Below are 26,875 nucleotides of genomic sequence, written 5' to 3' on the forward strand. Positions count from 1 at the left end.
AATGATTTAAAATTCATTATAACATGTTCAAATTACTTCTGGCACTTAGTTCTGGAATAAACGTTCCTAGAAAGGGAGAACTGAAGGCTTTGGAGTTATGTGCATAAATAAAAGATTAAAGTGAATTCTACGTGCGCTGAATTTATCTGATGTTCTTTCTAATAGTGCTAGTCTTCAAATTAGTTTGTGGAATGCCTTCAGAAAAGAGGTTGAGATTTCAACACTGAGTTTTTAAAGCTTTTTTTCACTTCCTTGGGCCTACGCTACTAGCTGATAGCTGCAGAGCTTGGCTGGTTTGTGGTTGTCTTTTTTTCAGAAGACTTCATTTCATTTAACATTCATTCCACGAGTTTATTCTACGTAAAGTAGAAGCACGTCGTCATCCTACAAGAAACGAATGCAGGTTTTAAGGAAGAGAAACTGGCCCTGGGTTTTCTCTAGATACTTGCTCGACGTGGAATGTAATTTGTCTTTAGAAAAGGTGTGCTGCTTTTTTCTGTAAAATACTGTCAAGCTGCCTGCGTTCGCCCTGAGCTCTGCAGCCGTTGGCATCCTCACCAGTACAGGAAAGAAGTTGCTGTCTGGGAAAAGATGTGTTTAACGTCCCTCTCCCCCAAATATATCACAGACTAAAAGCTAATTCTGCTCAAAAACCTGTCAGCTTTGAAGATGAGATGAACAAAACAGTGGTGTGCCACGTATTCTGTCTAGTAACTTCTAGTAAAATCTCTTACGCTGCCACACACTTTTATTTGCCATCTTATCAAATACGTGTTCTGTGGGGAACAATTGTAGAACAAACAGTTTTAGAATAGTTTACTGTCGTTTGGTCTTTCTGGTGATACGTGCCTCAATTTGGGTTCATGGTGGTGTTAATTAGTTGGGTTATGCAAATTTGGTGCTGATGCTTCTGAAAGTTGTAGATACTGAACCCTGACTTTTGCATTTCAGGCTGAAGTTGTGAAAAAAGAAGTGAAGAAAGAGGAACCAAGCAAAGGAAGGTATGCTTTTTGTGTATTTAAGGTTTTTTTTATATATCTCTTGTTCGTGGAATGCATATCCAAGATGGAGCAGGTTGCTGAGCCACCTCTCTAAGGCAGCCTGATGGAAAGGCCGCTGGGAGATCCATCAGCTTTACCCTGTTACTCTTTCAAGCTTCTGTGTGTTCTCTGTGTGCAGGACCTGTAGTGTATTGCTGTAATGTGGGTGATTTCTCTGAAATCCGGGGCTTTCACAGAACATGGACAAAGGGGGTAAAATCCTGTTTTCTGTGTAGCTCGTTGAGTTATTGCTTTACTAATTTGGCCAGGATTTTACCACAGGTCCTGGAAAGTATGTTTGGATTTACATGTTGGTAAGACAATTTTTTTGTTGTATTTAACCAGGAAGTGAATGCTTTATTTCGTCCTACAGCGCTTTCCTCTGTCAGAGCACCTGGCTCTATTGTTTCTGTTTCCAAATGCTAAAAATAAACTGAAACTTCCTTGTTTAACTTATTAACATTAACTTCATGCTGTAATACAGGTCCCTGAATTGATTTGCAAAAATGTTTAGGTGCTATATTAACACCAGAACCTAGAAATGGTGGTTTTGGTATGTTCCGTTTAAAATTGTTTTACAGACATGGCTTGTAGTGAAATTTCTAATTGTGGAGTGACTATTTGTTGGTTTTAGTCTTGATTATGTTTTTTTTATAAACCGATAGATCATTCTAAGAGTTCTTGTTAACAAATACAACTTAAAACACCTTCTGTGATTCAAATCCATATTTCTGGATAAGTTTTATCATTAAAAAAAAACCAAAACAAAACTGTGTAATAATGGTCCTAAACTTCAATTCCAGGTAATGCCATTATACTATTATGGACTGTTACTATATTTCCAAAACCTGTTTCTTTCAAAAGTAGAATTAGGCAACTCCTAATTTCACGAAATGTCTGCTCAGACCCCAGTCAGTTTTGGAAGCGTTTAGGTTCTCAGCTGTCTGGGCCTCGCACGCAGGCAGACACACAGGTGACCTTCTTGATCCCACACTGGTGGGCTGCAGCTACCGGTGGTCGTTAATCAAAACAAGTGACTCTTCCATGAATCCCAGCTCCTGCCCAGCATCCTGCTGGGGCTGTTGAACAGATGGGAAAAGCGACGTTTTGCCCTACAAGTACCACTACACACATTCTCCTTGTCTGAGGCAACTGTCTTCTCCTTGTAAGCCTTCGTGACTTGACTGATATTTTTTTTTTTTAAGTTCCATTTAATAAGAAGCAGAAAATATCTGAAATATTATTATATATATGAAGACCTTCTCACATGTTTCTGGGGAGGGAAGGAGTAGCAAAATTTGGGGAGCAGAAGGGGCCGCCCTCTAGGTTGCCTGGGATGAGGAGATGATCTTGAAAAGCCCTTGGCACGCTCTGGGAGCTCGGTGGTTGTGCAGCCCGAGGAGGTCGCTCATCTGACCCTTTTGTTGGGATTTGTTTTCCTCAGCTAAAATAGCTGAAACTTTTCTAGGCCAGGTTAAGCCGCAGGGACCATCCAGCTGCTCCTCTGAACGCTGAGCTGACGCGTAGGAAGCAGGTTGTGTCTCCACTGGGACGCGGGCTCTGTGCTGGCCTTTCTAGGGCTGAACTCCCCGCTCAGGCACTCGTGGCTGCGTCTGGCAGCTGATGCAGGGACGTCCTGCGCAGAAACCAAGCCCCAGCTAGTGTTGGTTTCACCCTTTACCCTAACTTCTGTGCAGGAGATCTGGCAGGACTACATGCTCGCTCTTTCCCAATGCCTAACAGGTCTTTTAAACGTTACTTCAAGCATCTTGATGCTTCCTCAGACTCACTCATCTTTATCTCTGCACATTGCTGCCTCTGCAGAGCTCTCCTTCCACTGTTTGCAGCCTGGTTTCAATCTATCAGTGTTTTTTGGAGACCATGAGAGAGAGCTTTGTGGAAGGCACGGGGTGGGTGTTGGCGTGAAAGGAGACATTAAAGTCCCGAAAATTCAGAGACAATTCATTGGAATTGTGTAGAGGATAATACACATGTGCTGCGTGCTCTAAGCTTTGTAATTAGTGTATGGTTCTAGCGTTCAGGGACGTTTTTCCATTCCCTGCAAAAAAAGTATAAACAGAGGCTGTGGGGTACAGTTTAGCAAGGTGTTACAGCTTGTATTTATTTAAGCTTTCCACGTGTCAGTGGCATCCCGGCCTTTCAGACCCGCGCTTCTGGCCTTTGTGCTCTGACTTAGCCAGGTAGGGTTTTACCATGCAGGCATGTCAGGCGTAAATCTCAGTGGATGCTCAAATAGAAGAGAAAATTAACCGAAAATGTTCTGGCTTTTGGAACACGAACAACGTTCAGATATACCTTCTGAGTTGTGACTGAGTAAACCCTGACATAAAAAGCAGCCCAGGCTTGACAGCGTAGCCGCTCATGGGGCACACTCAGCCCAAAACATTTTCAGGTAACAAATTTAAATCGATTACAGGTTTAAGAAACCCGTTAGAGATGAGCGGGGTGTTGGGACGAGTGAAGCTGCTTTTCTTTCATAAGACTTCAGCTACTGCGAGTTGAGTCGCTCGGGCTCTGACGGAGACTTCCCGCCATTTTGTTGGGAGCGGGCGCGCTGTGTCGCTGCCTGCCGAGCCGCGGGACGCCGCTTTGCTGGGGGAGGAGTGCCCTCCTGGCATCCCTCTGGCCCTCGGTCAGGGCGTAGTACACCTACACCCATTTTAAATCAATGTTGGGAATGATTTTGAAGCAGAATTCATAGCCTTTCTTCTCTCTCCTCTCGTGTTATGTAGCGGCAGAGGACAGTGCCCTCAGGTCTGGAGGAAACCTTCGAGATGGGTGTTTTTGTTGTGCTTGCCTTAGCACAGATGTTAACTGACTTTGCCTGTTCTCATCTTTCTGTTGACTCCATGTATTGTGTCTTCGTCTCGTTAACCCTCGCATCTGGCCACTTCAAGACTTAACATCTTTGTCAGTGCTGAGTTCCATTTGATCTGGCCTTCCATTTCCTCGCTGTCATCATGCTGGGAGTATTCCCCAAGCAGCAGGCTTCTCTGCTCTTTTTTATTTTCACGAGGGTTTATACAAACGTGCACCCTTTATTCATACACGTAGGCCCTGAGAAACCATAGCTCAGGCTGCTCCATTGTGCATAACCACTGAGGAATGATGTGTGTTTGCTGCTTTTGTGTTTGTTCCGACACTTAGCGAGGTTGGCAGCGTTGGTATTCCGGCACCTCTCCATCTAGAGATGCATGAGGTGGTGGGACGCTCGTTTTCTCGAGCTTGGTGGGGAAAGGGGCACAGACATCTCTAATTTCAGTGTCTCCCAAGATCATCTATGGAGGATTCTTTCTTTCAGAGAAGAATAATGCACTTACTGTAACTGAAGTTCTCTGAAAAGCGCTATCCTCTGCATTGTCATCTTGGGCTTTATTATCCAGGGAGCTGACAGAGGGATTATACTGTGAAAACAGAGCCTGGCCCAAAGGAGCCTCTGTGCACGTATTGTGTTCCCCGCTACAGTGCAGTTTAAAACCAAAGCAACCCCTCCCTTCCCCCAAACCTGAACCAAAAAAAAAAAAAAAAGCAAACTTCAGACTCGTAGCTACTGGAAGAGGCCTCTAGGTTGGTGACTGCAGACTCTGCTGTCTTCAAACAGAGCAAAACTCTGGTAAATCCTTTATAGAGGGAGACTGAAGCTTTATTTTCGCTGCATTTGCGCTTTCACAGTCTGCCTTGCATCAGAGCTTCTAAATTGCAGGAGTTTGTGTCAGTGCTGAGGCCGCATCTGTAGTGAGTGCTACCTTGAGAGGTCTGACTACAAGTAATGTAATTCAAAGTGTGAGAGGCTTGCGGTGCTGAGGTGGATTAAACAGAAGCATAAAACTAATCAGCTGTTCGCCTCAATATTTTTAACCATTTTAACCCTGGTAGGCTAGATTTCCAAATGCTAAGCACTAATGCGTCAGGAAAGCCCCCACCATTGGCGTCAAGAGGTTTCTGGTAACTGTAGAATTCTCAACATAGTTTGATTTCTTCTGTTTTTTTTAAATGCATTTAGCTCTGGCTTGAAAAAATATCCAGAGGGATCAGGAGTGGTGCAAACAGCAGCTGCTAATCCTCCAGTAGAGCCTAGTGTGGCAAAGAAAGAACCCATTTCCATCTCTCATGTCAAAGACGAGATGTCAGCAGGACAGATAGAGCCCTCTGAGTCCCAGCTGGAAAGAGCAGTAAGGGAGTCTGCTGCGAGACTGGCAGAAACGTCTGTGGAGAAGGCGGACGCTGGAGTTGAAGTTACTGTGGCACCTCTCAAATCCGCTGAGAGCGAATCATCCAGAGCGAAGTCAGAAGAGCTGCCGCCTTCCCACGTGGAGAAAGAAGAGGCGGTTAGAGATAATACCGCGTCAACGTTGTTTGAATCTGCTGTTGTATCTGCTCCAGAGAAGGAAATTAAAGAGAAAGATGAAGAGTTGTCTGCTCCTGCCGTTGAACCTGCAGAAGAAGTGGTGCCCGACGTGGGCAAGGCAGAGGCTGGGCCATCAGGGTGTGCCGAGGAGCCGGCAGCGGGGGATGCGGCAGGGCCCGTCCCCAAAGCGGTGCCCGTCCCCGAAGCCGTGCCCCCTGATTCTGCTGCAGCTTCAGTGGAGACAGCGTCACCTGCTGTCACACAACCAACCAACCCATTGGATGCTCCTGAAAAAAATCCCGTTTCTGATGCTGTGAAAACCGAACGTGAAATGCCTGTAACGCAGATAACGGGGAAGAAACCTGTACTTAAAACTGGGGCGGCCATGGAGAAGAATGTGAATGACCTAGAGATGAAACCAGAAGAGTCTGCACTCAAAGTTGGAAGAGCTGCGGAGGAGAACCCTGAAAAGTTTTTGGTCAAGACTGGGGCAGAGATGGAGGAGAAACTTGAAAAATCTGCGGCCAGCGTTGAGGCTGCTGTGGAAAACGCTGCAAATGCTGTCAGTGCGAACAACGAGGGAAGTTTGATCAAAGCCCATCTAAATAAAGGAACAGGACCAGCAGAAACTGATGAGACCTGCCAAGCAGATACGTTAAGCTCCTCTTTATCTGTCAAGGAATCTTCCTCTGTTGGTAAAACGATTTTAAAGGCAGTGGTGTCTCTTCCAGATATCTCAAAGTCAAGGGTTCCAGTACAGAGAAATGAGCCTTCCCTGTGTAAAGGAGGGGAGCAGAAAGCTCCCTCGAAACCTGAGACCCAAGGCCAAGCATCAGCGGAGAAGAAAATGGCATCAAAAGAAGTGGCTCATCCGAGAGCGGGTAGCGGCCGATCGAGCCTGGGAGATGGCGGCGACAAATGTAAAGTGAGCAGAAGTGCTGTTGTTGATGGAAAGGGAGGCAATGGGAGGAATTCATCTCTGCAAGAGAAGGACTCGCGAGTGGAATCTAGGGCTAGTTCAAAACAGTCTCAAGAGGGAGAGAGTAGATCATCCAGCACGAAGACAGACAACAGCAGCAATAAGGTGAGGAGGGCAGGAAGGCCGGTTCAGTGTGCCTGATCAGTAACTAACTCCATGCTTCTCTCAGATGTTGAGTATGGGACGATGAGATTATGTTCCCCTTCCCTTTTCCGTAAATCAGCTGGTCTGGGCCAGCAGACAAGTTGGAATAGCGAGATGCGGGCAACCAGTTGCTTTTAGATGCAGTGTGTGCAACGCAAGTACGTAACTGGTTCGAAAATGCTGCTTGGAAAAAGTTGCAGGAAGGTATTTCTGAAGCGAGTCTTTATTGAGTGTCATAACTTTACGTTCTTGGATTAGTTCTGAATGGGAATTAATAAGCTTTCTGTCCTTTTGTGAGCTGATATTTGCACTGTCAAGGCCTGCACAGACACTGGTTACTGAAAAGAGGCTGCTAAGCAAGGTATTACCTGTGACTTGATGCTAGAGACTCTATGCCTGGACTCTACCGCTGACGGTTGGCTTAGTTCTGTATTTGCCAAGCATGTGATCAGAAGCAGCAATCTGGACAACTTAAAAAAAAGTTCATTAAGGGAAAAAATAGCGGATTTTTTTTATTATTTTTTCTCTTGTGAACAGGTTAGTTGGCTTAACTGATTTCATGTGAACTTTTGTCTAATTTTGCAGGCTTCTGTCGGTGGCAATACTAAAACTTCAAAAAGTGGCACTAGCAGCAGCGCAAAACAGAAGGAGGTAAGGATGGAACCGTAAATGAACTTAAAGTACAGATTGTCTGGAAGATGTGTGTGCGTGTGCTACGAATCTTCAGCGTCCTTCCCGAGGGGATTTTTTGTGTTACTAGTCGTTACAGACTATGGGCCTAAAGCTGGAAAGTCAAGTTGGAAGAGAAACTTAATTCAAGAAGTGAGTGTTAAGAGGATGTTTTTTTGCTCTCGGATATCATTTGCGTGAGAAAATTAATTGATTGGATCCCCAATTGCCTGCATGAGCTCTTTATTAGTCGTCGTGCTTGTGAGAGGAGGAAGGGAGGCCGAAGTCTTGTAGCTCTTTAGAAGTGATTTTGTACAACAGGAGGTAGTCAGAACTTCCCCATCCATGGCACCTCTCCCGTGGAAAGGTGTTTCCAGGGATTGTCCTGCGGAGCACGGATTGCCGTGAGTTTTTGGTGCAGTGTTGGTTGGAAGAAGAGCTTGGGAGCCTCTACGCTCAGCTGCTCCGTCGGCATTTTTACAGGAAGGTGAAGAGATACCCTCTCTCTCTTAGGTAGCTTGGGCTTTTGGAAAGAAAAGCAGAAAGAAGGTAATAAAACCCCGTATTGATAAGTTTGTAGAAATAGTGTTACGGGATCAAATCAGAGATCTACCAGGTAGAGTAGTGGGTCCCTACAGAAAAGGGATTTCTGCGCTAAAAACCTGAATCCTTTTATTGATCTTAATCCACGTAAACTCCTCCCATCACCAGCACAGTCTGTTTGTGCAGTTGATGGCAGCGATGGTAATAGAGAACGCTTTCATATCTCATGTTCCAGATGTGTGTGTTAATCCCCGAGAGGAAACTGTGCACCCTCTGAAAAACGATTTTGTAATGTCGGTTCTTACTGCTTTATTCTTCGCTGCTACACAGCTGATAAGAGCCAAGCTCTGTGTTCTCCTTTTCATGGAAGAAAGAATACAGTATTGTTTGATTTCAGGTGAAACGTAACCAGATGCTTTCTTCCTTTTTCTTCACTGTGCCCACCTTGCATTAAATATTCCTCAAGTTTCCGCATCAGAATGCGGGTGGGGACACACGTTATTCCTAGTATGTGTCAGCTTTTTAAGAAAGAAAGGGAAGAAAAGGCATATAGCCTCCAAATTTCAGATTACTTTTTCTGCTGAAGGACTGTTTTTAGTATTTTTTGGCTGCAGCCGTACTCTAACAGAGGACAGTTCATCTTGCCTTCGCCTTAAAGTTCTGCTTTGACAGGAGGTTTTTTCACTCTTCTTGTGTTAGATACCGACTGGTATTTGATGGTTGGATGGGATATTTTGGAAAAAAAAATAACTTCAGAATTGTTCATTGAAGACATTGGCTGCATAATTTGGGGTGGAATGGATATTTGGATGCATTTTACTGGCTGAAATGAATTTATTAATTGACTTCAAGTACCCGTTTTACCTTATCCTACCGCCTTGATTATAAAAGCATAGCTGCTTTACAGTGAACAAAGTGCAGTGCTCTGTTCCAGAAACATCACTGCTGTCTATTCAAATAACCTAAAAGTAATTTGAGTTAATTCAGTCTTTTATTAAACTCAACATCTATCCGTATATCCTCTCCCAGATGCTCTCGGCTTCGTATGCCATTAAATTGCTGCTAATTGTTTCCAGTGGTCCTGGAATCAATTGTGTGAGCCCTGATGGAAGCTGGCATGGTCACACTGCAGGGCAGGAGGGGTTTGAGGTGCCAGACTTCAGGAGGAGCTTGTCACTGACCGAGGAGAATTAGAAAAGGTCAGGCTCTGTCATCTTAAACATAAAAATACAGCGAGGCATTCGCCGGAAAGCTGGAGCTTGCCCCCTGGCCCCTAACGACAGACGCTGGCCCAGCAGGAGCAGCAAGTCTGCCGGAGCGTCTGTGGGGCTGGGTCAGACCTTAACAGAGAGGAGAAAACGATCTTCTCGTGCGTGGTGGTTATAGAGGAACAAAGGGAGGTTCCGGTGCTGGCAGCCCTTTCCTGGGGTAGGGCCAGCAGAGAACCGCTCCGAAACCCAGAGGGTCGTTAGGAGGTGGAAACCAGAGAGGAGAGAGAAAGCAGTGAGTGCTCATCAGGACACGGACTGGTTTGCTGGGGCAGCACGACTAATGCAGCCTCCTGTTTTGCAGCAGCAGCCAGCAGCATGTGCTTCGGGAAGGGGGTGAGATAGGGCAGAAGACAGTAATCTTTTTGAAAGATGCTCTGGAGGTATTCAGATTTTCCCTGATTTTCCTGCAAGCAAGTGCAAAACCACACATGAGTATTCATGGTGTCAGCCCAGTTCTTGTGATGGACATAAATTTTGTCTATTCATCCGCTGTGTTCTTGAAAAAATGCTTTGGGTTTCTGAATTAAATCTGTTCACTTAACACAAATGCTGATAGTGAAAGCTCCTCCACTAAATGAGACTAAAGGCCTGAAAATTTTTTTTCTACCCTCAACTCAAGTTGCGGTTTTTTTTCCCCACCTTGAGCCAGCTTTAGCATGTAGATATTTTTCCTTAGGCCCCCTGGATGGAGGTGTTTGTGTCCCTGGGTGAACGTTCAATTTGTTACATTCACATTTTTACACTTCCTAGGAAGAAGAGCTCTTTCCATTTAACCTGGATGAATTCGTTACTGTGGATGAGGTCGTAGAGGAAATCGAGTCTCCCGTTAAAATACGGCAAAACCCCCCTAGGGGAAAGAGAAAAGATGGTCCTAAAACCAACTCCTCTTCTGAGCCTAGTTCCAAGAGAAGGAAAGGGAAGAGCTCCGTAGCACGCGTCGCTGAAAGCGAGCTCTCTTTTGTCACTTTGGATGAAATCGGGGAGGAGGAGGATGTGACTGCACAGCTCATGGGAGTTGCTAATTTAGAAGCCCTCAGTGACCCGCAGGGCCTGGTTGTGGTGGATGAAGTGATGGAAGAGGAGGAACTTCTGTCAGAAGCAGTAAAGGATCCGCAGGCGCTCGTTACTTTGGATGAGATAGCGGAACAGGAGGACCTCCGTTCTCAGAAAGGCCTCCCCGGGTCCGTTTTTGAGGAGCAGGATTTGAAAGCTGAACCCTTGGTGACGGTAGATGAAATCGGTGAAGTTGAGGAGCTGCCTCTGAACGAGCCCACGGACCTGAACGCTGAGGATGTGCTGAAACACAAGGAGGGGGATAAAGTGGCTGCTGAGGATGCTGGGGATGGTGCCTCCTCCCAGGTGCCCGATGATCCCAGCGCTCTCGTGACGGTCGATGAAATCCAAGAGGACAATGAAGATAACCCTCTAGTGACCTTGGATGAAGTTAACGAAGATGAAGATGATTTTCTGGCTGATTTCAATCGTCTGAAAGAGGAACTAAACTTTGTTACAGTAGATGAAGTTGGAGAGGAGGATGAGGAAGAAGAAAATACTTTCCCGGGGAAAAATCTGAACAAGGATGAAGACGATGAAGATATTGTTGCTGTTGCAGGACCAGAAGAAGAAGAAATTGCTGCTATTGCAGGACCAGAAGAGGAGGATATTGTTGCTGTTGCAGGACCAGAAGAAATGGAAATTCTAGGAGATATGAGTCCAGAAGAAGAAATTATTGCAGTCTCAAAGTCAAAAGGTAAGAAACCTCTCATAGTTTCTAGAGGGGAAATAGAAAAGAAGATGCTTGTAATCAGTGCCACGCAGAGACCATTGCAGCAAGTAGAGGAAACTGAAAAACCCCAAATCTTTGCCAAAGTTAATGAAAGAGGTGCTGAGAAAGAAACGGAGACTGAGAGTGAGCAGCGGCCTGAAGGTACCCTATTTTATGAACGTGTTTTACAATGCAGCTTTCTTTTGAGGTAAAATTAAGCAGCGTGTTGATTTAAAGTGTTCATTTGGTGTTTATGATGGCTAAAATTGGGGAAGATAGTTTCTTTTCTCGCCTTTAATGCAAGGCCTGGTAAACTACCTAACACCGTACAGATTATTTATAGTCTGTAATTACAGGGCCAAACTTCATTAAACCAAGTGAGTTAAATGTTTGAGTTTAAACTGTTTAGGGTGAGGAGGAGAAGGCTGAGGGGAGACCTCATCACTCTACAGCTCCCTGAAAGGACGTTGTAGAGAGGTTGGTGCTGGTCTCTTCTCACAGGTGATTAGTGACAGAACAAGAGGGAACGGCTTTAAACTGCAACAGGGGAGGTTCAGACTGGGCAGGAGGAAAAAATGTTTCCCAGCAAGAGTGGTCAGAGAGTGGAATAGGCTGCCCAGGGAGGGGTGGAGTCCCCATCCCTGGGTGTGTTTAAGGGCCGTTTGGATGAGCTGTGGGGGGATGTGGGGTAGGGGAGAACTTTGTAGAGTCGGGCTGAGGGTTGGACTCGATGATCCCGAGGGGCTTTTCCAACCTGAAGGATTCTGGGATTCCGTGAAACAGAGCAGGCACACAGATACAAAGATGTAACAGCTTCCAAGCTGGATCTAGAGGAAAAAATGTAGAACAACATCTGTAGTGTGGGATTAGCAAAGGGTTAAAAAGTCATAGTGCCGAGGCAGGCGGGCAGGGCTATATATAACTGACACACAAGGAGGGTTTTGGCCAGAGCATGGGCGAAGGCTCGAGGTGGTGCAGCCCCCTGGGATCGAGTTGTCGGTCTGTCTGTGCCGGTGCAGCGCGGCGCTGACACGGCGCTCCGCTCTGGGGCTGCGGAAAAGCTTTGCTCCGTCTCGCGCGCGTTGCGAGGCGGAGGCGAGGGTGCAGGTCTAGAGCAGCTGCAGAAATCTTGCTTAAAACAGAGTATTTGAAACTTCAGCTTCCGTAAACATTAGGAAAGGGATTAGTTGACTGTATACACCCCCTAAAATATTTAAATGTTAGATATTGTTTTAATCTTGCTGTTACAGAACAGGGGTTCTCAACCTTTCCTTCACCACAGACCCTCTTTAAATACCTTTTGTGGCCACGGACCACCAAGGCTTAATTAAAGATTTAAAGCACTAGACTGCATCAAATATTTATTTCAGTTTTCTCATGAAGGGTCTTCAGATCTGAAGAGAAGGGGAGATTAGTTAATCTGCTAATGCACACACTCATAATATCTTTATTGTAATGATTCCATATGAATTTAAAATAATAGCATCAACACTTTTCTTGCTCAAATGGTCCATTTTATATTTTAACGCGCTAATTCCGAATATGATGCCAATTTTTCCGTTAAAATTTGATGAAAAGTTTTTACAGTTCTTCTCACCTCTCATACTTGAGTATTGGAGGAGCATTGAGGAGGCTGTGGGAAAGGAGTTGCAGTGCTTGCCACGGGCCAGACCAAATGTTTCCAGGCTGGACATTCCCCAGCCCTGCTTTAAGCCTCCACGGACCCCTGTGACAACATCGCAGCCCCCCACAGGTCTGCAGAGCACAGGGTGAGAACCACAGCTCTAGAACATCGTGTTATAGAACGTGAGCTTCCCCGTGAGTAACAGAGACATTTACTGAAAATACAAAGTGAGATAACTATGCTCTGTTAGAAGTAAATAGACACCTTAAAATATCCAAGCCCTTGAGTTGATTTCTGATCTAACTGGGAGTGACAAATGATAATAAATATATTTGATACACATTAAGTTTCTCTCTATATTGTAAAAATCTCAAGCAAAAAAGCTGGACTTTGGGAAAGAAATAGTTCCTCCTAAATTTGAGGAGTGGAACAGGAAAACTGGGAAGGAGAGGTTAAAGTGGGTAAAATCCTGTTACTCAAGTCATAAAATCTGAATCCAACAGCAAAATAGGAAGTGGTTTATTGATTGCCCCGGGCCAGCAGTTGGGAGGGTGACAGTCCGACCGCAGCTGGTACAGAGCCACGTGGCAAATGGGAACTTGGTGTGTTGCGGAGAATCCCAGACTGGTTTGGGTGGGAAGGGACCTTAGAGATCATCCAGTCCCACCCCCCTGCCACGGGGGCACCTTCCACTAGCCCAGGTTGCCCAAAGCCCCGTCCAGCCTGGCCTTGAACCCTTCCAGAGAGGGGGCAGCCACAGCTTCTCTGGGCAACCTGTGCCAGGGCCTCACCACCCTCACAGGGAACAATTTCTTCCTTAGATCTCATCTAAATCTCCCCTCTGTCAGTTTAAAACCATTCCCCCTCATCCTATCCCTACCCCCCTGATCAAGAGTCCCTCCCCCCTTTCCTGTAGCCCCTTTCAGTCCTGGGAGGCCGCTCTAAGGTCTCCCCGGAGCCTTCTCTTCTCCAGCTGAACCCCCCAACTCTCTCAGCCTGTCCTCACAGGGGGGTGCTCCAGCCCCCCGAGCATCTTCGTGGCCTCCTCTGGACCCGCTCGAGCAGGTCTGTGTCCTTCTGATGTTGGTGCCCCCAGAGCTGGACCCAGCACTGCAGGGGGGTCTGATGAGAGCGGAGCAGAGGGGGAGAATCCCCCCCTCGCCCTGCTGCCCACACTGCTCTGGGTGCAGCCCAGCACACGGGTGACTTTCTGGGCATGATGTGGTGAGATAGAACCGCGCGGTGCAGGAGGGCAGTGCTGTCTCTTGTGTTCCTTTGACAGCTTCCTGGGTTTTGTTGTTAAGGCAAAGGATTCACTGCATTAACCTTGTTTAGGACAAGTTGGTGTCTAGTTTATTTGAACGTAGAATTAGAAGGAAACCAGATATTTTTGATGTCTGTCCCCTGCCTGCTGGACTGCTTTGATAGTTTAAAACCCAAAGACCTTGTTTATCTTGGAACAGAGGAGGCTCTGTCAAACTCCTTGTCTCCAGACAAATCTTAAAATGTTGATTTTGATCTTTGTTAATCCAATAACGTTGGTTTTGGCTGGTTCTGCAGCATTGCTGTTGGACCTCGATTCAGGTTAATTCATGAAAGCTTGGTAGCTTGTATCATAAAAAGTTGAGATTTCTGTGATCATCATCACGAAGTTGGGTTGAAGCTGCTGCTAAGAGCTGTAGAGGAAGGCAGCCGGGAGCGGCGGTGGCACGTCCAAGAGCGCTGTGGGGTCAGGAGCGCTTTGGGAGTCCTTCACCGCGGCACCGGGCGGGATTTGGAAGTTTTGCCCGTAGGATTGATGTCAGGAGTCCCTGAAAATTGTTCTGTGGAAAGACCAAGCCAAGTAGCATAAACCACAAGGCCTGAATGGGTGGTGGTTGTTCCGAGCAGTAACGAGCCATTACAGCTAGATGCAGAATACCTTTATTTAACTTACACCTTTATTTAATTTATTCTGTATTTAAGAATATCGTTATTTATTTAGCCTTTACCTTTGTTTAACGTGCATTTCTGGCCTCCAGTAGATCAGCTGGGATCAGCAGATAAAGAATCGGAGCCTAAGCGGAAGAAAATGGCTTCTTCAGATGTTTCAAAGCCACAGAGCGCTCCGAAAGGTAAAACCAAAAAAACCCACCCCAAATTCTCCGCTTTTCTTGCCTGTTTGAAAATGCCTCCTTTGCCTCAGTACCACATTGAACTTCGAAGTCATGGCCCATAATCTGTGTTTTTATCTTGGCTCTACAAGTGCACGTTTAACTAAAGTTTATGCTGTTGTCTTAACAGCAGCACAATGGAAAGTTCTTTTTTCCTAAAATTTACAAATATAGGCTAATTTATTTATAATTAGCACAATGCAGTGTTATATTTACTGACTGTTGTAATCTTGATATGAGTTTTATTACCAGCTTTCAATGTGTAGAAATGAAGGAGCTGTTTACATAGTTTTAAAAATATATGTGTGTGTATATATATTTTTTTTTTCCAAGATCCTCATCTAAAATACTTTTCTATAAAACTACTGCTAACACTTGAACTGTGAAAGAAGTTGCTAGGAAAATATGGATTCTTTCCTTGCCTGATGGCTTGTGTAATGTTCTCTGTGACAGAAAATGCTGCATAACACGCTGCAGAACAGAGGCTGGCAAATGAGTCGTATGTAAAATACTTTTTAAGGCCAAAAGATGCTGAGGTAGTCCCAGGGGGCTTCAGCTCCAGAAGGTCAGTTGCCCTGTACCGCAGAAAAGTACACGTCCTCCTCTGTTTATTGAAACAGGGCAGCTGGCCAACTCAGATTAGAAGCCTAATTTTTTAAATACTGAAAAAATGTAACTAAATTCCTTCCAGTAATAACAAATTGTACAGATTTGGCTAAAGGAATCTGATCTTTTTAAAAAATTACTCCTTTCTGAAGCTGTGCTTTGTTCCTGGGATGTTTTAAAGCTGTGTTTTGTTCATGTTGTGTGCTGTCTCTCCAGATTTGGATTACCTAGTTCCAAAGGCTGGCTTTTTCTGTCAGATCTGCTCGCTGTTCTACGCAGATGAAACCTCTGTCAAAAATCACTGCAAGACGCTGCTTCATCAGCAAAACATGGAGGTAACGCTGAAACTTCTCCACACACACTGGGGGGAAGAGAAAAAATGTTTGCTTTAATGAGTGCTGATAATTTCCTAGTGGCATAGCGAGCTCGTGTTAATACTTCAAGGGGGTTTTTTTAGTTTTAAACTGGGACGTGGATATTGTTAAATGACTCAAGCTCGTCACCTGCGTAAAGCCTTCCTTACCGAGGAGGCCGAGGGGATAGCTGTTGTCTTCCCTTCGTTTTTGAGAAGTGATTTTAAAAAAAACTACGCAGTGTTGTGTTGGAAAGCACAGTTTTGTCAGATTCCCTGACAAAAAGTGGCAGCTTCTTCCCCTGTGAGGTGCTGAGGTGAGGGATGGAAAAACTGGGAAGATATTTATCGACGTAGACTTTTGTAAGGTGGCTGCAACAAATCCCCAGCCTGTGGTGAATACTGAATTAGTGGTTTATACCTCCTGACCGGTCACAGGCCCCTGTCATTGTGTGAACTCCCAATACTGAGTATTTTGCCATATGCCATGTAAAAATTCCACTCGGGAGCTTCACCGCTTGGTGATTGTGTGTGTGTCAGTTTGTGAGCAAAACTTCGGAGAGTTTTTTGGTGCGGATCCCTCATTATCAGTATCCGGAGTAGGCTGATGTTTGGATGATGTTTATGAAACCTGCGCTGTGTTTAGAGTGGGATCTTGTCACGGATTAAGGAATAACAGTGACATCTTTTCACTGGCTGCCCTTATTTCTACAGAAATTCATGGCCCAGCAGAAGGAGGAGGATAACGATGGGGAAGAGCAGAGTTCAAGGTGATCGGAGGAAAGAAGGATTCTTCCAGTGAATTAAACTTAGGGTCCAGTCAATTTTGTGTATTTTGTTATGATTTAATTTGTAATTTTGTTTCAGAAACAAGCATTCATGTTGTATAAATTTGAGCTCAGTATAGACAGACTGAAAACAAACCATATGGTGGCTTTGATTTGTATATCAAATCATCAGACTTGGAAGAGACTTCTTTTACAAGTGTCGACATAAAATAAATGTTCTTACTGTATAGTTAACACTGGGGGATTGTGTGTGGTGTGATTTATTGTGTTCCCTTACCTCGGGATCACGGCAGAGACTGGGAGGGAGTTCATTCACCCCTGAGATCTCTCTCTGCTGCTGCTCAGCAGGTGAAATTTCCCCTCTTGCGGATGCTGCCCCAAAGCCACGACCCTCGGGGTAAAGATTTTGGTGATCCTGTGGATGGTTACGCTCCTTCGGCTGCCTTGTTCCTGCGGGCTCTGCAGCCTCACGAGAATCTCATGAGAATCTTGGGGAGATAAAGCCAACGAGGGGAGCAAAGCCCACTCTGGCCAGCCAGGGAGGTCACTGTCCCTTGCTGTTTCTCCTTGGGGACCAAGTTTGCTGGTTTATTTTGGGTTGTTTTTCCCTAGTTTGTTCCAGTCTGTAGGTCAGAGCCTGTGGAGCACTTGGCACTGTGGCTTGGAATCTGCTCTTGAACGTTGCCCTCTGTGAAGTCCGGGCCTCTGGCTGACACGGTCTGTGGCAGGTGCATCCGCCCCATGAAAGCAGCTTCTTGGGTGCTGAAGTGCAGCAGCTCCTGGCTGCCTTTGTTCTCAGGGCTCCGTGGTAATTGGGGCCTTTGGCCAAATGGAGCCACCATTGACTACAGGTCAGATTGGGCCTGGGTGTCAGTGGAGTCCCCTGGGGGAGCCGTTTGGAGCTCGTCCCCTGGAGCAGCAGCTGCGGTCGAGGACTCTCCCCTTGGGTCAGGACGCTGCCCAAGGAAACTCCTCGAGGTGCCTTGGGTCAGGACGCTGCCCTGAGCAGGTCCTCGAGGTTGAGAGCCCTCACTTGTCAGGTGAGTGATAAAGCGTTTTGGGTGGCCGTTAAACCCTAGAAAGTTGTTCTGTTCTCCTCTCACAGACGCTGGAACCTGTAATTTACGGAGAGCTAGTTAATTATGTTAATAATTAATTTTTTATGTTGAGAGCATCCGTAACAATTGGCAGGACGTCGATAGAGGAGTTATTACAGAAATATAGTTGTGCCCCTTCTCCCCCAGATGTACAATGGGCAAAGGAGACGTGGTTTGATCCGGTGGAAGTTGCGAGAAAGTTGGAACAAAGCCGGGGGAGTTGGTGGAACAGCGGAAGAGAAGGACAAATGTGTGCCATGTTAGGTGCCTGCTTGATTCAGGCACAGGATCACTTTGTGGTAGCGGAGAGAGATGCCTTAGAGGAGCGGTTGGAAATCGATCATTTAAAGGCAGAATTATTGCAAGAAAGAGAGAGAAGGCAGTTATTAGGAAAAAAAATTGAAATTATGCTGGCACGGGCAAAAAAGCCCCCTAGTGTTGTTCAGATTGGAAAGTTAATTACCAGTGTAGATCTTGAGGAGGGGGATGGAGATATTTGGGGAGAGTCTGATGAAAGTGGCTCGGAGGAAATAAAGGAGTTGGAGGAAAGAAATGTGCGACCTCTCATTAAAACAGAAAGGCATACGGGTCCACAAGGGGGGAACCCCCGAACCTCCGTCCGTACAACCCCCTGGACGGGACCTGAGCTTGGTGAGCTTCAGGTTAAATATTCGCGTAAACCGGGTGAAACTGAAACCGAGTGTTTGTGGAGAGTTTCTTTAATGGGGGGGGGGATCGAATTCTGTTGAGTGATGCCGAGGCGGGAGGTTTCTGGGGTCCCGGAGTGTTTTTAAGTGACGGACCAGCGGGTAACCAGTCGGTAACATCTGGAGTGGCTCATTGGGCTGGGGGGGGACCCCAAGGAGAGGGGGAACCTGTTACCGTTAAGGTGAAGGGACTGTCGGAGCTGGCAGGAGGACAAAAGGCGGCTGGCATTGGGGGGGTGAGGGGGGGCGGTGGATCCCAGCCCCCTTAGAGCTCTCATCAGAGGGCTCCCGGGTGCCTTAAAGATCCATGTCCAGTCCCTCAGAGAAAGGGTGCAAAGAGCTGTTGAATGTGACCAGCGAACCCCCCCCCGGCCCTGCGTGCGGGGGTTAACGTGGGCAGGAGTGGGGCAGGAGCTGGTCACCGATGGGCCAGAGATGGGCTGGGCTGAGCCGGGGGGGGCGAAGGTGGAAGCCGGAGGGTTCGGCCAGTCAGTCGGAAACTGCCCCCGAGCAGCCTCCTGGTAGAGAGTTTAAACCGCCCCGGGATAAATCGGGTGGGTTTAGATTGAGGAAGGAATGATCTCTGGGGGAGGCCTTGGCACTGCGGGTACCCCGGGCAGTGTGACATGGGCAATCTGCTGGTAACATCTCCGAGCTGGTGCCGTGGCTGGAGGGCAGAGCTCGAGAACACAGGAAAAATATTCGGGTTTGATGTTTTGGCAGGTGAACAGTGGTGTTTGCCACACGGCAGTGTGGAGTTTTGGAGTTAGGGGGACGGCAGTTCCCTGTGTCTCTCAATATCCGCTGCCAACTGCTGCCAAACGGTATTTCTGAGGTGATTCATGCTACTGAAAAAAGATTCTAAATCGCACACATTCCCCCTAGAATTCTGCGGTGCGGCCAGTCCCAAACCAAACAAAAGGTGGCAATTAGCAGCCGATGATGGGCGGCTGAATGCCCACCCCGGCCTTTGTCAGCCTCAGGGCCCGGCTGGGCGGGAGCGGCCTGCAGGAGCCGCCATGGCTGGGCCCGGCTCGTTGTGGGGCCTTTGTCAGAGCAGAGATGGCTTTGCCCCCCGGGACGGGGCAGGTGACATTTGCATGTCCTGGCCGGGGACAGCGGCACTCGCCCACACTTGCTTGCTGTGCACTGGCTCCAAAGCTCGCTAAAACCACGCCCGGAGAAGGGGTTAAGAGCTCTGGAAACCGCCCCCCCCTCCTGTGGGAGTCGGGCAGTTCCTCCCTGCAGGAGGCCTGTGTGCATTTAGATCATTATTGCCACCCACGGCAGGGAGAGAAGGAAACACCCAAATCAATTTAATGAGGTAACAGGAGCCACTTCACTGCCGGGGTGTCCGGGAGTGGGCACACACGGCATCAAGCGGGTGTTTCATACACCATATTACCCTCAAGTAATGGCATGGTTGAGCGAATTAATGGCTTGATCAAGAGACATGCCAATGTTTCACGCCCTGACTGGGATATAAGGTTGGCACAAGCGGGTTTTGTTGTTCATAACCGCTGGGGACATTATGGGAACCCAAAAATAGGAGCATTTTGTCCTACGGGATTATCAGGAGATGATGCTCCTGTATTTGACAATCATAAGGGCCAGTTCCCCCTGAGATATGCCGGCCAACCTGTCATGGTGAGGTTGCCCGCAGTTGGCATTGTGCCTGTGACCTTGGCAAAGTCTAGGGGGTTTACATGCCTGGGAGGCCTTAGATAAAGGTGGAAAAACTCACCGAATCAGCACCTGATGGATAATCCCTGATTTCTAACTTGATGCCCGGGTTCTGATCCGAGGCCTAGTTCTGGTTTTTGTTAGGATCTTGGAGGAACAGATGACTTCGGCATCCTGCTTGGCCATGGGGATCCATATGGACAATCAAGACTTGGATGACAACGTGGTGGCGACTGAATCTTGTGAAATTGGCAGCGTTCAGAAGAATGTGATTGGACTTGGTGCTATTGTGTTAATGTCACTTTAGGTCAACAAATGAAGAAAGTGGCAAGAGACTTGAGGCAATTGTTGCTATATTAAGCATTAATTGGATATGTTTGAATCTTCCTTGTTAGAATGGTTAATCAGCTTCCTTCAATTTTGATTGTAACACACTGTATGGTTGGAGGGTTGGGGTTTTTAAGGTTTGATTGTATAATCATCTAGGGATGACAACCCACAACGAGTATGGAGACTCACCAGGACCGCACTCCCTTTTAACCTTGGAGGCAAGAGGTGACTGCACCACCACTTCAAGGAAACCAGCCGAATCATGGCTGTAGTCACGGGGTGGATTGTGGCAGGTGCATCCGCCCCATGAAAGCAGCTTCTTGGCTGCTGAAGTGCAGCAGCTCCTGGCTGCCTTTGTTCTCAGGGCTCCGTGGTAATTGGGGCCTTTGGCCAAATGGAGCCACCATTGACTACAGGTCAGATTGGGCCTGGGTGTCAGTGGAGTCCCCTGGGGGAGCCGTTTGGAGCTCGTCCCCTGGAGCAGCAGCTGCGGTCGAGGACTCTCCCCTTGGGTCAGGACGCTGCCCAAGGAAACTCCTCGAGGTGCCTTGGGTCGGGACGCTGCCCTGAGCAGGTCCTCGAGGTTGAGAGCCCTCACTTGTCAGGTGAGTGATAAAGCGTTTTGGGTGGCCGTTAAACCCTAGAAAGTTGTTCTGTTCTCCTCTCACAGACACTGGAACCTGTAATTTACGGAGAGCTAGTTAATTATGTTAATAATTAATTTTTTATGTTGAGAGCATCCGTAACATGGTCTTACCAGCAGATCACAGTCGGATCATGACTTTGAGCTGTGATTTTTTTTCACTGAGCTGCTTGAGATTGATTTAAAAGACTGGTTTTCAAAATCCACCATTGTCTGCCACTCCTTCAAACTTCGGGTAGTTGAATTTGACTGCATTATGTACGAGTAGTAGTAGGAGAGGAGGAGTAAAGCGTCCTCTGTGTCCAAGGAGAATGAGAGACTTTGTGGTTCTGCCTGGTGAGGATATTAGGAAGTATTTCTTTGCAGAAGGGGTTGTTGGGCGTTGGAATGGGCTGCCCAGGGCAGGGGGGGAGTCCCCATCCCTGGAGGGGTTGAAGAGTCGGGTTGACCCAGCGCTGAGGGATCTGGCGGAGTTGGGATCTGTCAGTGCTGGGTTAACGGTTGGACTAGATGATCTTCAAGGTCCTTTCCAACCTGGATGATTCTGTGATATTCCAAGTCAAACCTGTGCCCTAGCTCCTACAAAAATCCTGGTGTCTTCAGCCAGCTGGTTACTAAAGCACCAAAATAAACTGAATTTGGGGTTTAGCAAAGGAAGGACCTTCATGTTGCTGTGGGGAAACATCTTCCTTGGTGGGGGATGATCCTGTGAAGTCCCTCAGACTCACAGGACCTTGCTGCGCCGAGAGTCTGCAGCTGTGAGAGCGCTACTTGTGTTTCACGTGTTGAAGTTGTCAGACCATTCCGAGCTGGGAAATGTCTTTAAATTTGAGTTTTTACTTTAAACACAATGCTGGGTACATTCCGGGAGGACAGAGCCTGCTCCAAAGGCTCGGAAACAAAGGCCTTGCCTTGGGCTGTTTGTGTAGCTGATAGAGCAGTCGTGCTGTCAGGCTGGTGACAAAACTTGATCAATTAATTGTTGTTTGGGCTTTGAATTTTCTTTGCTCGGATCCCTCAGCGAGGAGCGCTGCTGTGGGGGAGCTCGCTGCCCGCCTGTTGCTGCTCGGGCCTGGCCTGGCCAACCCCCCGGGAGCAGAGAAATGTCTCAAAAAAACACGCCCGAGGGATTTAGAGCAGCAAATACTTGGTGAGTATGATTCAGGGTAAGAGTATGTGCGTGTGCGTCCGTCCGTCCCCCTCCTCTTCCCTCACTGCTCCCAGGAGCAGAACCCTGCTCAGTACTAGGGCTGAGATTGGGGCCGTGTCATTTAACTGCTTAATTACTCTCAGTTATCCACTCACTGTTGGGTTAGGAGCGAATTTAAAGAATTTAGAGAATTCTTGAAGAGAATTTAGAGAATTCTTGCAGAGAATTTAAAAATTCTGTCTAGAATAAGGGGGTGCCAACTGAATTTAGCGCCAGGAGCGCGCGACAGAGCTCGGCCTTGTCGCGGCGGTTTTTCCCTTGTCTCCTGACAATGCAGCTTTCTGTGTGTGTGTTTCTGAGTTTCCAGAGCCCCTCGGTGAAGTCGGGAAGGCGATTTCTCCCCATGGTTTCTCTTTGTCTCTTTATCTGCACCGAGGATGAGAAAACAGCACCGTGCCTTATTCCCGCTGCCGCCGCCCAAGCGTGGTGCCGGGCTGCAGAAGAGGTGAGCGTCTGGCATCCCCCCGCCCCGGCTGCTCCCGAGGTCCAGGGATGGGGATCGGTCCCTAAATCCCGTTCCTGCTCCACATCCGCTTCCCCGGAGCCGCTTTAGGCCTGGCCTTTCCCTTTGGGACACCGCAACAACCTTGGGTAAAACCAGGAGCTGCCGCAGCGCTCACAGGGAGAGAGGCAGGAGCTGTGAGGGCTAAAGGGGGATTTTGGAGGGAAAAAAAAATCCTCTCCCAGCATGATGTGGAAAAATAAAAAGAAATCTAGGAAAAATGAGGTAAAAAAACCCCCAAACATCATTACAGAATGAGCTGTTACTGGTTTTCTGAACATTGCTCCCCAAAATATACAGTGCTTGCACTTCATCCTGTGCCTAACGCTGCTGCAAATTGAGTTTATTTTGGAGCTGTTGATAATTAAAATGGCCCTGGGCCCGGCCGCAGGGACGCTGCCCCCGCTCCCGTCCACCTCTGCCAGCAAATGGGGTGATTTCAGTAAAATCCACCAAGCTTTTGCAACAGCTTTTCCGCTGCCCTTGCAGGAGTTTTGCCTCTTCCCGGGTCGATCTGGTGCCTCCAGGGGGGGAGAGCCCGGTGAGGCGGCAGCGATGCCCCAGCTCCTCTTTAAGGGTTTTTTTTAAAAAAAAAAATGTCGCGATCGTGGGGTCTGGAGGCCTCTTGGTGCGACGGGAGGGATGGACGAGCGACAAACGGGCTCTGCCAAGGGGACTCATGCTCAATATCGGGGGGACAGGGGGGGATGGGGGTGCTGGGGGACCCCGGGGCTGGGCCCCGCTGTCCCCTGTGTGTGCCCTCAGTTTTAATTTCACCGCTAATTAGATGTGATGACGCTGCTGCTTCCGCAGTTTCCCCTTTGGTGGCTGACCCGGCGCTGGTCCAGGGTTTTGGGGTGAAGGGGGGGGGGGGGTCAGTATCCAGCAGGAGGAGAGGGAAATGGGTTTAGATAAAGCCAGAAAGGGTAAAAGGGGGGTGAGTGTGGGCGCGGGGGGGTGGGGGTGCAGGGAGGGAGGGACCTCACTGAGCCACTTGCTGGGAAACCCAGGGGTAAAAATAACGTCTCCAAAATAGCCCTGACTGTCCCCACCTGTCTCCAACGGAGGGGAGACGTGTGTGTGTGTGTCCGTGTGTGTGTGTGTCCGTGTGTGTGTGTGTCCGTGTGTGTGTGTCCGTCCCCGCCCCAGCTGGGGAAACTGAGGCAGGGGAAGGAACACTGGAGGGGGGGGGGGGGCGCGCGCGCGCACACACACACACACACACACACACACACACACCCCCCCACACCCACACCCACCCACCCCCCCCCCCCCCCCCCCCCCCCCACACACACACACCCCTGGTGCTGCTGGGCTGGTGGGACCCCCGGGATGGGGGGTTGTTCACACCCAGCTCTTGGTGGAGGGGGACACCCTGCTTTGTGATGTGCCGGGGGGGTCACACCGTGTGTTTCTCAACCCCCCCCCCAGCCCCCCAGTTCCCACCCCCAAGGTGATGTTGCCCCCCCCCCCCCCCCCGGCCTGGCCCTGGTGAGGGGCTGCACGCCAGGGCTCCCCAGCCCCTTCCCAGCGCTGAACCCCCCCCCCCCGTCATGGGCCAAACCCCATTTGGGGTTTTTGGGGGGTTCTCACCCCTGCATCCCCCCCCGTGGGAAGCGAGCAGAACCCCTTACCCTACCGAGTTTGGGGGGTTCACACCCCCCCCTCCCTCCTGCGGGGTTCCGGGGGGGGGGGGGGGGGCACTCACCTGCCCTTGCTGCGGGGGGGGTGCCAGCCCCCAGCCCCCCCATCCATCCTTCTGGGGGTCCCCCAGCCGCCCCCAACTTGGGGGGGAAGGTTGTGTCTCCCACCCCCCTGCGAGGCCGCATCCAGCGGCGGCCGCGGTCCTTCCCCTTTAAGAGAGGCGGGTACCGGGCGGGGGGGGCGACGGGTACCGGGAGGTTGGGGGGGGGGGGTTGGGGGGGGCCCAGCGGGGCGGCGGGAGGCGGCGGGACCGGGGCGATGCTCCGTGTTTTCATCCTCCACGCGGAAAATGTCCGCACGCCGGACACGGACATCAGCGATGCCTATTGCTCCGCCGGCTTCGGAGGTACGGGGGGGGTGTTAAACCGGGGGGGGGTAAACCGGGGGAGGGTGTTAAACCGGGGGCGGGGGGGTGGTGTTGTACTGGGGTGGGGGTTGCACCAGGCTCTGGCCGGGCGGCGGGGACGCTGCTGAAAGCGATGGGGGGGGGGGTTCCTGCATCCCATCCATCCCCTGAGCGCCCCCCTCGATGTGATGTGTCCCCCCCACCGGGCGATGCGCATTGTCCACGGAGCCCCCCCCTCACCCCGTGGGTCCCGTTGTCCCCCCACATTCCGCGGGGAGTGGATGTGTGGGGAGCCCCCCCCGCCCTCCAGCTCCAGGCTCCATTCTGATGCGGGGGGGGGGCATAGCTGAGCGGTGACAGCACCAGCGCCCGGCCGGGCTATTTCTGGCCTCTGCTCCGCTCCGGGGAGGGGGGGGCGGGGATCGCGGGGGGCCCCCGCAGCAGGGGACAGAGTGGGGGGGGCCGGGATGCCGCCCCCCTTCCCCGTGACCCCCGTGGGTGGGGTGCCCCCCCCCCATATCCCCAGGGGTGATGGTGGCCACGGGGCAACCAGCCTCCCACCTCCCAGGACCCCTCCAGTGCCAACCTGGGGCCCAAATCCCCCCCCCGCCACGGGGTGACAGAGGACACGAGGCAGCGTGGGACGTGTCACAGCTCGGGGCGGCCTTGGGATGAAAAAGCAGCTTTTTGGGGCTGGTCGGGGGGGGGGGCCGACACGTGATAAGTGGGATTACCCTGCAGCCCTGCCAGGCTCTGCAGTTCGTGGGGGGGGAGGCACGGAAGTCCCCGTCCCGCTGTCCCCGTGTCCCCATGCGTCCCCACGCGTCCCCTCACCCCTGGGGCCTGAGCTTCTCCTTCCCACGGTGCCTTCGGCAGCCCATGGGGGGGCTGTGACATGGGGTCAGCCGCCACCTCTGCGCCGGGGGGACAGGGAAGGGGCTGGTAGCAGGGACGTGCCCCCCCCCCCCCCCAGCTCACCCAGGGGTTTGGGGGGGCCCAGCCGGCATTCTGGTGCTTTGGGGGGCTCAGAGGCACCCCCCCTCCCCCATGCTGGTGTGTCCCCAGTGCTGTGACATCCCCGGGTCTGGGGTGCTGATGCTCTGCAGCCCCGTGGGGTGTCACCCCTGGGGTGTCACCAGGCTCCCAGGGGTGCCTCACCCCCGGGCTCCACTGCTCGGGCACCCCTGACTTGCAGCACCCCCAGACGCTCGCGCTTCCTCACCCTCGGGGCTTGCAGCATCCCCCAGTCCGGGTGATTTGCCATCCCCAGGGCTTGCCGCAGCCCCGGGGTCACAGGCGGGGGCCCCCCCAGGGCCTGCAGCACCCCCGGTCCTGGTGATTTAATTACCATCCTGGGCCTTGCAGCACTCCCGGATCCCCGTGACTTAATTTATCATCCTGGGCCTTGCGACCTCCCCAGTTCCAGGTGCTCGGGCATCCTCAGGGTTCGCAGCACCCCCAGATCCTGGTGATTTATTTTGCCACTCCCGGCGTTCGTGGCATCCCCAGTCCTGATGATTTAATTTACCATCTCTGGGGTTTGCAGCATCCCTGGATCCTGGTGCTCGGGCATCCTCAGAGCCTGCAGTATCCCTGGATCCTGGTGATTTATTTACCATCCCCAGGCCTTGTAACATCCGCAGATCCCTGTGCTTGGGCATCTTCGGGGTTCGCAGCACCCCCAAGTCCCGGTGATTTTAATTTACTCTACCTGGGGTTCGCAGCACCCCTGAGTTGAGTCCTGATGATTTAATTTACCATCCCTGGGCCTTGCAGCATCCCCGGATCCTGGTGCTTGGGCATCCTTGGGGTTTGCAGCACCCCTGGGTGTTGGTGAGTTATTGACCATCCTGGGTTTCACAGCACCCCCAGTCGTGGTGATTTACCATCCCCAGGGCACTCCCGGATCCCGGTGATTTAATTTACCACCCCTGGGCCTTGCAAAAACCCCAGATCCTGGTGCTCGGGCATTCTCGGGATTCACAGCATCCCTGGGTGTTGGTGAGTTATTTACCATCCCCGGGGTTTGCAGCACCCCCGGATCCCAGTGATTTAATTTACCATTCCTGGGGTTCGCAGCACCCCTGAGTCCTGGTGATTTATTTACCGTCTGGGGTTTGCAGCATCCCTGGATCCTGGTGATTTATTTACCATCCCTCGGCCTTGTAACATCCCCAGATCCCTGTGCTTGGGCATCTTCGGGGTTCGCAGCACCCCCAAGTCCTGGTAATTTAATTTGCCATTCCTGGGGTTCGCAGCACCCCTGAGTTGAGTCCCAATGATTTATTTACTATTTCTGGGCCTTGCAGCATCCTCGAATCCTGGTGCTTGGGCATCCTCGGGGTTCGCA

The 26,875-nt window shown here is 49.9% G+C and overlaps 2 protein-coding genes across 7 annotated transcripts in view; both read left to right on the forward strand.

The window, feature by feature from the left end:
• The window catches only part of ZNF638 (zinc finger protein 638), a 58,401-nt gene extending 41,859 nt beyond the window's left edge, over positions 1-16,542 (forward strand). Inside the window, exons 20-26 of one of the 2 annotated variants that reach the window (XM_074865366.1) lie at positions 952-1,001; positions 5,065-6,493; positions 7,118-7,183; positions 9,766-10,765; positions 14,429-14,518; positions 15,380-15,498; positions 16,230-16,542. In XM_074865366.1, the coding sequence (XP_074721467.1) occupies positions 952-1,001; positions 5,065-6,493; positions 7,118-7,183; positions 9,766-10,765; positions 14,429-14,518; positions 15,380-15,498; positions 16,230-16,289 (2,814 nt within the window). In that variant the 3' untranslated portion in view covers positions 16,290-16,542. Of the gene's footprint in view, positions 1-951; positions 1,002-5,064; positions 6,494-7,117; positions 7,184-9,765; positions 10,766-14,425; positions 14,519-15,379; positions 15,499-16,229 lie in introns of both variants that reach the window. The other variant, XM_074865365.1, reaches the window with a different exon arrangement.
• Positions 16,543-24,429: 7,887 nt separating this feature from the next.
• DYSF (dysferlin) overlaps positions 24,430-26,875 on the forward strand; it is a 104,272-nt gene continuing 101,826 nt past the window's right edge. For all 5 annotated transcript variants that reach the window (XM_074865379.1, XM_074865385.1, XM_074865380.1 and 2 more), the window contains exon 1: positions 24,430-24,525. In XM_074865379.1, coding sequence (XP_074721480.1) covers positions 24,438-24,525 — 88 coding nt within the window. In that variant the 5' untranslated portion in view covers positions 24,430-24,437. The remainder of the gene's footprint in view (positions 24,526-26,875) is intronic.

This window comes from Strix uralensis, chromosome 4, assembly GCF_047716275.1.
Source record: "Strix uralensis isolate ZFMK-TIS-50842 chromosome 4, bStrUra1, whole genome shotgun sequence".
In the NCBI taxonomy this organism is placed as follows: Eukaryota; Metazoa; Chordata; class Aves; order Strigiformes; family Strigidae; genus Strix; species Strix uralensis.